Source organism: Anastrepha ludens, chromosome 5, assembly GCF_028408465.1.
Source record: "Anastrepha ludens isolate Willacy chromosome 5, idAnaLude1.1, whole genome shotgun sequence".
NCBI classification, from domain to species: Eukaryota; Metazoa; Arthropoda; class Insecta; order Diptera; family Tephritidae; genus Anastrepha; species Anastrepha ludens.
Window position 1 is genome coordinate 40,931,964 of NC_071501.1, and position 15,761 is coordinate 40,947,724.

The window sequence follows — 15,761 nt, forward strand, 5'->3', positions numbered from 1 at the left end:
GAATATATTAAGAAAAGTCAAAATACACTTTTATTTTTCAAAAGTGATATTATCGGCTTCAAAGTACTCTTTAGCAACCGCAACGCATTATTGACAGCGTTTTATCCAGTTCTCGAAACATTTCTGCACTCTATTTTTAGTACACCATAGCCATCTTCGATATTCCCATTCCTTCCTTTCGATTGTTAAAATGCCTTTCCATGGTTTTCTGACTCGATCAAATAGAAATAATCGCAGGGAGCCATATCAGGTGAATTGGATAGCGGTTGGATAGTATTCGATTCGTTCTTGGCCAAAAATTCACGGATATGATGACACTGTACGAGGGTGCGTTATCAATGTGCAAAATCCACGAGTTGTTTTCCCACAAATCCTTTCTTTTTTGGTGAATTGCTTCACGTAAACGTCTCATAGCGCCCAAATAATGGCTTTTCTTTTTTGACTGAAAATGAAATGACGGGTTTTGGTTCATTTGGAGCTTTCCACTCCCTCGCCTGATATCTGGATTGCGTATCTCTCCAATAATGATACGTTTGATGTTTGATGATTGATAGTCTTGGAAATCATGTCATTGGCGGTATCAACACGGTCCATTTTTTTGCTTGAAATTCAGGGTTTTTGGTACCAACTTTACAGCAACACGACGCACGCCCAAATCGTTAACTACAATGTCCTGAACGAATCCATAAACAACGTTTAAGCCCTCTGCCAGTTCACTATTGACTAATTTGCGGTTATTGATCAACTTTTCTTTCACTTTGTTCATATTTTCATCAGTTTTCGATGTCTATGGCCTGCCTCTACGTTGTTGTTGTTGTAGCAGTAACTTTGCCCTGTCAGTGTAGTGTAAATCACCGGTCGCCTTCGTCTAGCTCATCTAACGGTAGGCCCAAGAAACTTGCTGTTTCGACAGGTTGGGTCCAGAGGGAGAGGGGTGTGAGATGAGTGGGTTTGATGGGGCATGTGAAAAGGTGGTTAGTGTCGTGCGGGGTGTCTTCACATGCCCGGCATATGTTTAGTATGTCTTGGTTGATTCTGGATAGGTAGGAGTTTAACCTGTATCAGTTACAGTATCCAGAACGTAATTGTGCCAAGGTTACGCGGAACTCTGGGGGAAGTGGAGCTCTTCTTCTGAAATGGGTGGTGGTTAGGCTCCCATGACGGCATTCGGGGGAGCTTAAGAGAGTCTCTCGATGAATGCCGTTAATTGTCTACCTGTATACTGTCCGATCCAGTAATTGTCGAGGTAGTTATTTACCTTGGCGCACAGGCCATCAATGCCATTGCCCAACGCCATTATCGTGCAGTCATCGGAGTAGAAGACTAGGGATACTCTCTCTGGTGGCTGGGAGCGTTTCGAGATATAGAAGTTAAAAACAAGGATGAAAGAACACCACCCAGCGGAGCCCCTTGCTTTATTTTTTCTGTTCAGAGATTTGGTCTCGAAATAGCACCGACGAATGACGACCACTCAATTAGTTCGCGGTCCACCTCTTCAGCCCAGACGGGAGTGTCGAGTGTAAAATAACATCTAGTAGCGTGCGTGGTTGACTGGGTCGAAAGCCTTTGTAGTTCCAACGCTACTAGGACTGTCCTCTCGCAGGGGCGGTTTTGGTTGAGCCCGCGGCCTATATGAGTGAGAGTGATGGTGAGAGCTGTGGTGGTACTGTGCACTCTTCGGAAGCTATGCTGGTGTGAAGCTGGGGTCAGGTGTTTCATGTAGAGTGGGAGTAGAAGGGCTTCGAGAGTCTTCACTACTGGGGAAAGGTCTGCCACTAGGTTCGTCATCATCGATGGACTCATGATTTCTTCTGAAGCGTTCATGCCACTCGTAGGCGTTTGGAGTATCATAACCGAAATAGTTTCCATACATTTCTAAGGTCTTCGCAGCATTGAATCCATTTTTAATGTAAAATTTAATACAAACTCGTTGTTGCAATTCCATTCTGAAAACTGTAAACAATTGAAAACACGTTTAGAGGTAGATTTACTTAAGACGGCGTAGATTTGACAAAAGTCAAGCAATGGCGTTAAAATACTTAAATACTCAAATCAATTGACTTAAAGCCTCACGTGGCGATTGTTCCGGGAACCTTTTGATCAAGGGGACTGTAGTAATTTATTAAAAATTACAAGTTCTCGAAAAATTTTGCAAATCAATTAGGAGTATTCTTGTGGAAGGGCGCAGACTTTTTATTAAAGAAAACTGTTGATGGCATTGAAAGGCACGCTTTTTTTGATTTTACAAATTTCCAACAAGGCATTGGGGTAGAATTAATATGCACTGTATATTAAATAATATAATTTCAAAATACAAGAATTTATCCAACTAATTAAATTCTTTTAAATAGTTAGATATTTGAAGTAATGAGGGTATAGAAAAACGGGTCGTTAGTAGACCTAAACCTTTTGCCTGAATACTATCGGTGCCCTTTTGGGACCCAGCATAGTTTTTACTCTGCGCATATTTCTTAGTTTCAAGTGATTTCAGTTGTTCAGTATGGATGTGATTTGAAAACTTCCAAACTAACTGCTTTCTTGGTATAAAGATCGGCGCTCATTGGAATTCAAATGCTTTCTAGAAGATTAAAATTTGATGTATCTCATTGTTTTTATTTTTATAGATGAGTATCTAACATCACCTACTTCGTCGAGCGTTTCTTTGGGTACACCACAGCGCTCGTATTTTCCACGAGGTATTATCAATCCAAATTATCCTGGATTCCAACATTTAGCGCACACACTCTCCGAACACTTTATTGGCTGCACACCATCCGATTCGTATGACAGTGACATGTCTGAGTGTGAAATGGAATTGAGTGCCGACAGTTGCGAAGAATTGCCTAGCGAGGAGCAGCAGGTGGAGATGAATGTGAAGATGAATATCTACAACAACAATAGCCACAAGAGGTCCTCATCGGATAGCCGAGATTTACCAACTACTGCACAACAAATACAACAATCAAATCGAATAGCCTACACGGACGCTAATAGTAATAACTCTACAACCAATAAGGTAACCAGCGGAGACCAACAACAACTGCAACAACAACAACAGCATCAGCAGGAGCAGCATAACAAATTGGGCACTCTTATCGCAAATGAATTGCACGACAATTTACGTCAACTACTCACCTTAAATGTGCCAGATAACTACTCGGATGCCTATATTATAAACTCTTCAGACAATTTTGCCTTTCGTTATGATCAAAAATGTCGATTAGTCGCACAAATGTATGGCGAGGGACCACAGGTGCATGGCACTACACCCGACATTTTGTTGAAGAACTGTAATTTACGTCCGGAACAAAATTCGAAAAAAGAGAACCGTCCGGATTTGCTGCGTGGTGTGAGTCCACAGCCGCTGAGAAAACGCGTTGAAACGGCAGATGAGGCAAATATGAATAATAGCAATGATGCCGTTAACAATCAAGCTACAGCCTCAGATGAGAAGGTACGTGTCTTTAAAGAAGAAATTTGCAATGCTGCAACGCCGGTGCGCTCCAGTGAAATTTGTAAGGATGATGCTGTGGGTTTTGGTATAACTCCTGTCGATATAATTGGCGACTTTGAGCAAGAGGTGGAACGTGAATTTGGCCTTCTTGTCAGCGGTTATAGGCGATTGGTCGAAACTAATGATGAAGCTAACGAAGATGAGAATGAGAACGGCGAGCCGCAACCAATTGAAAAGGTATGTGAATATACTTTACGAATACAGTTTCATGATGTATAGTACTATAAGTAATAAAACGCATACATACGCACTAGAGAGGTAATTAGTAATTAATATTTCGTGTTTTCCCATCAATTTGAAGTATGCGCCTTGAAGTTTTTTTTTAAGTCTCAAGGCTCAATCACTTTTTATGAAGAGGTAATTAACCACAACATGCCCTATCTTTTTATTAGTCTATGCTCATTGCCCAAATATCATCAGACTTGTGAAAGAAATAGATCTGAGATCTGCTTGGGCGCGGATCTGCTTGACTTACAACCAAGTGCAGGTGGTAATCTAGGGGCATACAGGTAATCATCTTCCCAGATAGAAAGTGCTCACCCAAGCTATCAAGCTCACATAAATACTTTTTTAAATTTCTGTTCTCCTGCGCCTTTTCCGCCTGTCTAAGAACTTTGATATTTTTACTGTTAAGCAGGTCGCTCGAACCTCAATATGCAGTGCGTTACTTTTATTCGGCATAGCTGATATTTTGCCAGATGATGATCGTAGTCTACACAGTTCACAGTTCGAGCATAGCTTAAATCTTGCGACAACCCTTCTTCTTGACTGGCGGGATAGCCGCTTAAGCGATTTTAGCAGAGTTTCACAAATTACGCTAGTCGTTTCTTTCTCGTGCCAGCTGGCGTGAGTTGGAAACACCAAGTGAAGCCAAATCCTTCTTCACCTGATCTTTTCAACACAGCGTAAACCCCTCAAAGGCGATATCGGGGAAAAATTTTGAGAATGGCAGACATCAAATGCTCGGCTTCGAATTGAGAGAACTTCTATGTTTGATTATCACAGTAGGAGATCTGGTCTGTGAGGCTGTTAGCCAATTGTTTAATACAGATGACTCTTCAAACGCTTCAAAATGATATTGGCTATGGTTGTAAAGGATTCTCTCCTTATATAAATTATGTCCACTCATTTGAACTACTTCCGTTGAACTTCTATTCAACAAAGCTATACAGAAGCTATACGTACCCATGCAGTTATACGGTGCAGATATGCTTTATTTTACTATTCATACGTTTGGATCTGAAGCCGAAATTTCCCATTCGTAAAAATCGTTCTCTGTTTGTGGCGGTGTTTAGAGTTTAGTCCATTTATCACATTCGCAATATCACTCGAGTTTTTGATATAGTATCTAAAATATAAAATTCGCCCTCTTTCAGGTATCGGATGCACTGTTGTCGAGCGCAAAGGATCTTATAGATTCCGATAAATTCATTAATGCACTGCAACAAACGAAAGAAGAACTGTCTTCAAAAGTTGAGACGGAAGCAGAAAACGGAGCGAAAGGTGAAATTCAACATTTCTCGTCAATGGACTATATGGAGGACAATAATGCTGTTGATTGGTCATATGGACGTGGCAGCGATTCTGAAGAAATAAATTCTGGCCAAGTGAAAGAGGCGCATGACAACAAATTGGACGATATAACCGACGTTAGCACCGTTAGCAATACGAGTAGCGCGCAAATGCGACCTAAGTACCATAAGGCTTCGTATGACGAGCGGCAACTACCACCGGTCGCAATTGAATACAAGCGCTGTCAACAAAGCACACGTAACATACGCAAATCTTCTGCACAAACTCATGAGAAATGTGAAAAGGCAACTAAGGCGGCAGGCGGTAGCAAGATTGGACGCAATCACTCGAAATCCGGTTTTACCAATCGATTCTTCAATTCGAAAAGAAGCAATGTCGGCTGTGGTTCGAGAAATGGCGACAAATCGGCTGAGAGCAATGCCAATCGGCGACGTGAAGAAGCTGAAATGCATCAATATCAACAGTTGATAAGCAACAAGGAGCTAATCTTAAGTAATAGTCGTTATGCGAAAATGTCTGCTTGGGCGCAGTATTTGAAGAATTCGGTGAAAAATCATGGCGGCAAGTATGTGAGCACCGATTTGGCTTCACCAAGTGCTTTGGGTAAAAGGAAATATCAACACTTTTGTTTTTGTAGAGTGTATTAAGTACTGAATTACTTTCTGTTTGACAGATTTGTTCGATGCTTATAAAATTGGAGGTGATTTCGATATGGAAACGTTGCAGAAACATTTGAAAATGGCTAAGGAAATTGAGAAAAAGGTGAGTACGTTAAGGCAAATCTCTTAATATTGAATCAATTGTAGGAAAAATGCCAAGAGAAAGGTTGTTTGACAATTTGACAAAGTTCGATCGTGAGAATACACCCAAACTCGTATTAATTTGGTTTGATGTTTCTGACATATTTATCTGCAAGTATTATTCTTAGAACGGGGTAGCACAGCCCTGTTCCAATCGAAAGACCAAGTATGTCGGAGGAAAACATAGCCAACTCATACAACCAGTATCTGGCATTAACAAATTCGGTTTACACCAAATAAACCCAAAGGTTTGGTTGAAAGTGAAAAGGTTCGTTAACAGGGAGAGACCATTTAAGATTACTGTAATTGCAGTTTTCTCAGTTAGTTGGGCCACTTTTCTTGATATATGTATATATATATAATGGGCGCGTACACCCTTTTTGGGTGTTTGGCCGAACTCCTCTTCCTATTTGTGGCGTACGCCTTGATGTTGTTCCACAAATGAAGGGTCCTACAGGTTCAAGCCGACTCCGAACGGCAGATATTTTTATGAGGAGCTTTTTCGTGGCAGAAATACACTCGGAGGTTTGCCATTGCCTGCCGAGGGGCGACTGCTATTGGAAAAAACTTTTTCTTAATTTTGGTGTTTCAACGAGATTCGAACCTACGCTCTCTGAATTCCGAATAGTAGTCACGCACCAACCCATCCGGATACGGCGGCCGCTGAAGCAAATAAAAGAGCTAGAAAAACAATCAGCTCACGGTAGATTTACTTCTTGTAACATCCCCGGAAACAAAGTTGTCTATAAGTTAGCCAAAAATGGGTAACGATAAATCTCGAAACATTCTGAAGTTTAGACTTTGAAAGACTCACGTTAGCCAACCACTGTGGTAAAAGTTGTGTAAAGAAAACGGATGTGTCTCAAATAATCCTTGAAAAAACTTTTCAAAGATACAGTGAGAAACGGGAATGCAGAACCGAATATGGACAAAGTAATTTGGGTTACTTTCCCATGCCTCGTTTGGGGTTAGGGTGCATTATCCGGGAGAATGAATTTCCTATTACTTTTTTGACTGTTACATGTGGATTGGTGTGGCTACAGAAAAGACATTGAAAATCTTGCTCAGATCAGCCACCACCCTAGACCGAAAGGTAACGCGATCTCGTTGGTAGATAGGTCGGTTGGTTGGTTGGTTACAGTGCTGTCCAAGTTACAACCATAGAGCACGTGGACTACTTTTAATTAAAAAATTTAAATTTAACTTACGAATACTTACGTAGTGGCCTCAGCTACAATTATTGTATTATTATTATTGTACAAATTTTAAGTTGGAAATATCATAGTTCTAAAGTTGCGCTATGGAATGGAATGGAGATTATCCAAGCACTCAAGCAATATTACTTGTTACACTTAAGGCCAAAGGGGGAGGATTTAAAGTATAGAGGATGGCGGGATGTGTTTCATTACTGTTCTGTAAACTTCCCAGATTTTTATAAGGACCTTAGCAGTTTGTCGAAGGAAAAGGAATATAGCTCGTCCATTTTCAATACAACCAACTAAAAATGTACCGTCTAAGTATAGGGAAACTCGGACAGTCGCTAGCAAAATGCTCGGTAATACCCTTACCCTCCAAGCAAGATGTAGACAGTGGATCATCGATGATACCTATGATGATATGTAATGAGTCCTATAATGGCTCGCAATTCCCTCCTCTGTCTAAGAAGGAATTAGTTATCACCCTGTAAGGCCTTTTCAGGAAACACTTGGTTGTTTTGCAGGCATCAGCACTACAATGGTCCTCATGAGTCTTACTATTGAAAGCTTTATGTACCTAACTGTTTCTACTAAGCTTGGCCAGAAAATTGGTCCCAATCGAATTGGACGTCCCAAAGAACCGCAGTTCGTCAATTCATCAGCCAGTTTATTGGCTTGGACTCACACAAGTTCAAGCTCATTCCCCTTCCCAGCGGAGTTTAGCCTCAACTTACATCCTTAAACTATTTTTGAAGAAATGCGAGCGGTTTCTAAGGCCTTTAGAGTAGCTTGGTTCTGACTACAGATCATCGCCATCTTTCGCCAATTATCTAGTCTGCTTCTTTATGTATGGCAAAGAGTTCCAATTGAAAGACTCTTGCCATCATATCTAAAACAGCAAAGCATCTGAAGTTACTGTCTATATAGATGCCATCCCACTCCAGTACCATTTTCAGTCTTGGAGCGGTCGACGTAAAAAGTTCTTACCGAGATTCCCGAGTGTCTAGAGCTCTCCATTCCTTGTAGAAAGCAAACGACATACTTTTGTTCAAGATAGACTCCTGGAATCCGTTTGAGATTAGGTGCTCTGAAAATCTATTAAACCTCTTCCTGTGTTCGGATCCCGAGTCGTGCCACGATTTATAGAATGCAGTCGACAACTCGTTTTCATTGCCTCTTTTTGCATCGCTATGCCCAAAGGTATAAAATCCAAGAAAATATTAATGGCTGATCCTGAAGTAGTGCTCATGGCAGCGGTAATGCCTGTTGTTACACTCTTTTGTAGCACGTTTGACCCAGAAACCACAATTTTGACTATATCTTATTAAAGGTTCTCCAACATTATCCCAAAATTTACAGGCTCGATTTACCTTCAACTTAACATGTGTATTACTCTTCAGCTTCAACCTACAGATATTCGCGGCCGCCGTAGCCGAATAGGTTGGTGCGAGATTACCTTTCGGAATTCAGAGAGAACGTAGGTTAGAATCTCGGGCAATGGCAAACTTCCGAGTGTATTTCTGCCATGAAAAAACTGCTCATAAAAAATATCTGCCGTTCAGAGTCGGCTTGAACTGTAGGTTCACCCATTTGTGGAACAAAATTAAAACACACGCCACAAATAGGAGGAGGAGCTCGGACAAATACCCAAAAAAGGGTGTACGTGAAAATTATATATACATATATATATATATGTATATATATATATATATATATATATATATATATATTATATATATATATATATATATATATATATATATATATATATTATATATATATATATATATATATATATATATATATATATATATATATTCGAACCTGGGTACTTCGGAATGGTAGTCACGCACCTACCCATTCAGCTACAGCCCAGGTATTTCACTTCCGTGAAAAAAGCTAGGTTTACATCTCTAAGGACTGGAAGGTTGAGACCCAGCAAATTCCTCTTCCGCTTGAACAAGACAAATACTGTCAAACCCAGCAAAACCCTGTAAACACCATTCATCAATCTCTTTCAGACTCCTCTTCTGCTGAGTTAAAAGGCGTGGAAAAGGCTTGGGATCTTTTGTTCTATAGTTGCGTGGCTTATGAAAGGAAGAGTTAGTTACCGATATAGTTTAGCAAGTTTAAAGCTAGCAGGAGTTGCACGAATTTCACAAACTGTTCGTAAGTGAACAAGTACTTAGGTTAAAAAAAAAACACTTAGATAGTATTTTGCACTCTCTCTCTTAGATACATAGTTGAATAAAAACTTATACCTTACGCTCTTAATAAATTTAGTTAGCCATCGTTCATTTCTGCCAATGCATTTACATACATACATTTACACAGGCATGCACATATAATTTCAATTTTTTTGATATTGTCTTACCTGTTCATTTCTTCCATTGGCTTGTGCACATGATTTGTTTTCATTCAGTGGGCTGCTGCATGGTTGAACGTCACAAAGCCAATATGTCGACTAGCCAGCAGATCAGACAAACTGGCACTCAGTCAGTAGTCAGACAGTTAGTCAACCACCCAACCAGTCAGTGGAAGTAAACAATCAACTAAACCATTCGCAACGATTCACTGCAACAACAGACAAACACACAAATATAAAAATATACAAAAATATAAAATTAAGCTAAAATTATTGCTCGAACGACTACTTCAGTTGCTGTTTCGATTGCTCTGTTGCTTGTGCTAAAGTTACAGCTGAAACAGTTGCTCTCTCTAACTCCGTCGTTGACTCTGGCCTGACATGGCTGTGGCATAACTCAACTTTTGCAACCTGAACTCGTTGTTAACTATGAGTTCAAAATATTGACTTAGAACGCAAGTCGGTCGGTCTGTCGTTTTGTGCGCGATTTGGATGCTCTAAGTAATGGTTAGACAGTTTGGCTATGAGGATCGCGTGAATCATAACTAAATATACTCGTGGTAACAGTGGTAGTGCTTCAAGAAATTATTATCTTGCTATTGCAAAAAAAAAAAAATTTTAAACTACACAAATTTTAGCATTAACTCAAAAGTTTGAAACAAATTGCAAAAGTGCAGCAAATAAGCGAAAGTTAAATATTCATTTGCCAAGTAAGCAAAAACAAAAATAACAGTAACAGTAAAAGTTCAAAAAAAAGATTGTTTATCGTGGAAACCCTTGCTTTTACACACTTAATCATGGATGTTGAAGTCGACAATGCTTTCAATTCACTACCAGTGCCACAAAAGCGGCGACATTACAAAAAGGATTCACGATTTGTATTCGATTTGTACACTTTGTGTTATGACGAAAATGAAAGTGTTGACACAGTTGAATTATTCACATCCATTGTAAATAACACAGCAGCGGATAATTGGTCTGAGAAGGTATTAAATACAAAAACAGAGTATAAGTGCAAAAAAAAAAAAAACAAAGAAAAAAATGGCACAACGAATAAGTGTGCATGTTAAAAAAAATTAAATAATTATAAGAGCAAAAGCAATGCAATTCAACGAAACAAAATAAAAAAGCGAAAGAAACCACGAACTGCTTTAAATATATTCAAGCAGTAAAAATGTTTTAAAAAATAATGAAAAAGTAATAATAATTTAGATATTAGGGTGAGCCAATGCACATTTCAACACAACATCTTTGTTTAATGTGATTGAACTTCCAAGGAGAAGTACTAACCAGTGTAGAACCAAAAGTGATTGAATCGAGAAAAACGTCTAGCGCTAGGGATGGAGTTAGTACAACAGAATATTGCTGCTAGTTAGGTGGCTGACAGGCTATGACTTTTTTTGTAGGTTTTTCTTTAAATCTACCCGTCCTCTGAAGAAATCTGAGTAGATCTTGTGGTGCCAAAGAATCAAAGTGGTTGCTTCTTAACACATCAGTGCCAATGACCTCAAGCCTGATTCGAGCGAAGGCCGGCAGACGCACAGAAAGTGGTCCGTTGTCGCATCCTTCTCTCCACATGCGGGGCGGAGTGCACTGTCTGAGATGTCTACCTTTTCCATATGCATCACCCAAAGAAAGTGGTCCACCATCAGTCCAACCAGCTGCCTACAGTCTCTTCTGCTTAATGACTGGAGGATCTGCGACAGTTGGTCGGACATGTCGGGTAACATCAGTTTTGTCCATATGCAGCCTCTCTTAGCCTGCCAAGATCACTTGTGGGTTAAAGTAACCCGTTTGCTAACCGTGGCTTTGTTGGCTGCAAAAGGGAGTGGCAGAACGGGGTCCGGGCCAAAGAAGTTGGCCTTAGAGCCCATCCTACCTAAAGAGTTAGAGATTTCGTTACCCGCGTTAACCACGGATCCCGGGAACCATGTTAGCATCAGGATATTATGCCTACCGATATAGTTAAGCCTGGATTCACAGGACTCAACTACCCTTGAAGTCGTTGGAGCGCTGTCTAGGGCCATGAGCGCAGCTTTGCTTCTACGTAGACCCCAAAGCCGGAACCGTGCTCGGTCCTAGAGCAATCCATGAAAATGCGAAAACAGTGTTTGTCGGGCTCATTTTTAGAGTTTGACCACAATGGAGCCTCTGGCTGCACCACATTGTATTTCTTTTCAAGTACGACTCTTGACGACATGGAGTCAAGGGGCATGGAGAGGATAATTGGATTAAGGTCCATGCCTTTTCCGTTATTCAATTCCGGAAAGGGACCGTACCAATTCCCAGTGTGTTTCGGCCTGCAGATGGCCTTCAAGGTCTCTCCTTAAATGAAAACATCAAGTGGTTGTAGACTAACCAGAACGTCTTATGACGGGCCTGAAGTAGTCGGGAAAGCTCCGGTGCAACAGATTGGCACAGTGCGTTGATGCATAGGTGATAATACATAATACATACACGTCGCATGTGTCCCGGGTTGCTTCGGCAGCTTTTTTACCGCGATGAAAAGCAGAGAAGCGCAAGTGTTGAAAATGTTGATTTTTGCCTCCTGGGTATTCCATTTCTAAGCCTCAAAAATAATAAAAAATTAAATAACTCGAAAATACAATTAACATAGTTTTGTAGAGCAGAAAGAGTTCTATTGAATGAATATTTACCTTTTGCCAAACCGCAAACAAATCTTGTAAAATAAAAGAAAATATAAAAACTATGAATTCTTTCCCGAACCCAACATTTTAATAATATATACCCTATGATCTGAAAGTACCGGGAATGTTTAAATAAAACAAAACAGAGTTAAATTTTAGGCAAATTTATTTTATCTCCTACAAAATATGGCCCACATGAAGCAACACACATGTGCCAACGTTTAACCCAGTCCTCCATGCACCCTTGGTAGGCCTTCAGCTCCTTCGACGCATTCTCTTTGATCACCTCTGTCGACTGAAATCTCCTTCCTTTCACGAAGTGATAACTTCAACTTGAGAAGCAAAAAGAAGTCGCATGGGGCCATATCAGGTGAATACGGTGCTTGCACGATGGTATTTACTTGGTGTTTGGTCAAATAATCCAGCACAATTTGAGCTCAGTGCGGTGGCGCGTTATCATCATGCAAAATCCAAGAATAGTTTGCCTACATTTTCGGCCGGCCAGGCCAGGCTGACACTAATGATCCGATGGTGCTAAAAAGTGACACATGTGTGCCTTACAGTCCTACCAACATAAGAAAAAAATATGGACCGGTTCCCATGTGCGCGGTTCGTTTAAATTAAACATCTCCGGTACTTTTTGATCATAGAGTATAACTTCGTATACCTCGTATACGAGTACCCTCGGCAATAGTAGTCTATATTTTCAAAATATTCTGAAAAAGTTGTTTAAGCCTCACCACTAAATTTCCTATTTAACTAATTGTTCAACAACGTAAAGTTTGCTTAAGATTTGCCAATTGAACCATCATCTTTATTATTTTTGTAAGTGATTTGTGTAGCGCAGTTGATATTGATTTCCTATGTTCATTGCGGTGGAAATATTTTTTTTGTTCTTTTTTTGTAGCAAAAAAGAAAGAAACCCGCATTTATGTACTTTCCATTTAAAATTGTATGAAGCGCAAACGAGAGTTAAAAGAGTTAATACAACGAAACTTTCATGCAATATTTCGTTTTTAGGTTAATTCAGCATTGCGCTGGCAAGTCAAGCTGAACAAATTTTTCGTTACCAACTAAACAACTATGTAACTGTATATGCACGAGTATGCAAGTGCATGTGTAAGAAAATATTTACAACAGTTTGCAATTAAGTATATTTCACCAAGGTGATGAGGAAAAGCCGTATTGAGCTTTCATGTATCCGTATCACGAACAAAATATGAAACGAACAATAAAAAAAAAAATAGCAGCAACAAATCTCTATAGATTTGCAGCAATTAAGAATTTATTACAAATGTTAGTTTCTCACAAGGTCATTAAGTACTTGCCCTTTAGTTTGCTATAACCCGATACCTGCGAATTAAAAATGCGTATAAATAAACGAATTAAAAAATCGCTACTGTACGAGGTGTGTTCAAAAAGTAAGATGACTTTTAAAATTTTTCCAGCAGCGTACATTCGATTTTCGATATTGTTGTGTTTATATACAAGAGCTGAACTTATGTTTCCAGTTTCGACTATATGGCATATTTGAGGGGTCCTGGTGGTCTAGGTTTTTTCAGGATTTTTTTTTTACAATAAGAAAAATGAAAAACGATATTTAATTTTTTTAGGATTTTTAATTTAACTTCTTTTACACACAAAAATGAAAATGATTTTTTTTATTTTAATAATTTTAAAAATAGAGCTGAAGCTGACCCTCCCGAAAAATTGGGCCTGGACGGCGTTTTTTTATTATATTTATCTGAATAAAAAAAAAATGTCTCAAAATGGCGCGGTTTTGAATTAGACACTCTAGAAATCGGGTTTTTATTTTTCAGTTTTTTAATCAAAAAAATACGGAATAATTTAAACGATAATATGATTCTAGTACGGGCGATAGCCATTGACGTTGTGAAAAACATATTAAAATTTCAGACGATTCGGTTGAATAGAGTTTTTTTGTGACAAAAAGTATATTAGTTTTGAGATAAATGTGGAGTGGCCGCGTGACGAATCTCACTCTACCTACTGAAACGGGTGTAGAATTGAAAATACTGGGAATATCCTTCCAAAAATTTGGCAGTATATTCTTAAAAGTCTTTACTTTTGAAATATCAAAAAAAAAATCGATTTTTTGAGAATTCTAGACCTCCGGGACCCCTTAATTTATTTTTGACAGATTCAAATATTAGATTTGATTTTATAAGGTGGGCCATTTTCCGCTATTGAAAAATGTATAAAAAAATTGATTTTTTTTTGCCAAAAATAACACCGTAACAACAAGTCATGGTACTCTCCGCTCTTGGCCCCTTGCGACTTTTTCTTTTTCTCAAAACAGTAAATACCTATGAAAGGACGGAGATTTACCAAAATTATGGAGATAAAGTCTACATTACAAAGACATATCAAGCGCTTTTTGATTGGAGGTAGTTCAAGGGTTTGAAAAAGCGCTGTGGGGTTCACTTTGAAGGAGACAAATATTGATGAATAATTCAATTTTTTTCGAGAAAAATAAAAAGTCAGTCATGGATTAGCCGATTTGGCTCATTCTTTCTTTATTGTATTTTTGGTTACAAGGACAAGGTTCGTTTTAAAGATATATCCCACCAGGTGGCGCTCGAGTTATTTCTAAAAACCATAGAACGACCGAGTATCAATCTTTAAGGTCGAAACGAATAGAACCGAATCGCACTTCGGCCAAATTTAGCCGAAGCCGGAGCCTAACCGAAGCCGAACCGAACATTTTAAAGCGTCCAAGTAACAAACAAGAAAGGATTGTTTAAAAATCCAGCACTGTTATTGATAAAAGAGCAAAATAAGGGAGATAAGTTTTAATCACATTAATTTTAGCTCATAACATTTGTTTATGTTTGCAAGAATAACAAAAAATGGGATACTAGTTTTCAAAATACGCTACAAAAACTAAAATTTGATACAAGTTTTTCTCACAAATATTCACAGAAATTAACAAAGTTCTTTATTTATACCCTTACATTCCGGTGGCTCCTCGGCAGGCAATGACAAATCTCCGAGAGTATTTCTGCCACGAAAAAGCTTTTCATAAAAAAAAAACCATTTGCCATTCGGAATCGGCTTAAAACTGTAGGTCCCTCCATTTGCAAAACAACATCAAGACGCACAACACAAATAGGAGGAGGAGCTTCGCCAAACAACCAAATCGCAGTGGTTCCCTGTTTGTGAAATTATGCGCTTGTTCGAGTTGCAATCACAATCGGTATGTTGCACGATTGATTGAAGTATCACGTTCGATTTGAAATTCTGGCAACTTTGGGGAAAGAACAGCGCTTTAACTGTCAAAAATTAGGCCATGGATGCGCGCAAAGTCCTTTAAATTGGTATACAAAAAAATTTGCTTACGCGATTGCTTAATTCTTTTCTCAATTTGCTTTGACATTTTCAATAGTAAATTGCCGTTCATATCGAAATTATGAAGGAAAATATTTATAGAGAGCTCCATTATTTTTATTTACCTATCTATGGAAAATAAGTTTCGAACATCATAAAATCATCAGCTCAGCTTTTGCAGCAGGGTTACAAACGTTTATACTGCAGTTTTTCTTACGAGCCTCGTATAAAGCCTATTTTTTTACTTCCATGCGTCTTCAGTCTCCGGAGAGACGAAACGCAAGTACTTATAGAGTGAGCGATATATCCTTAGCACGTATTTTCCTATCTTTATGCAATGCTGCGATGGCGCTTGAC

The 15,761-nt window shown here is 39.0% G+C and overlaps 1 protein-coding gene across 1 annotated transcript in view; it reads left to right on the forward strand.

Annotated features, from left to right (window-relative positions):
- LOC128863123 (uncharacterized) overlaps positions 1–15,761 on the forward strand; it is a 40,805-nt gene that overhangs the window by 10,899 nt on the left and 14,145 nt on the right. The window contains exons 4-6 of the mRNA XM_054102081.1: positions 2,625–3,691; positions 4,891–5,650; positions 5,721–5,809. Coding sequence (XP_053958056.1) covers positions 2,625–3,691; positions 4,891–5,650; positions 5,721–5,809 — 1,916 coding nt within the window. The remainder of the gene's footprint in view (positions 1–2,624; positions 3,692–4,890; positions 5,651–5,720; positions 5,810–15,761) is intronic.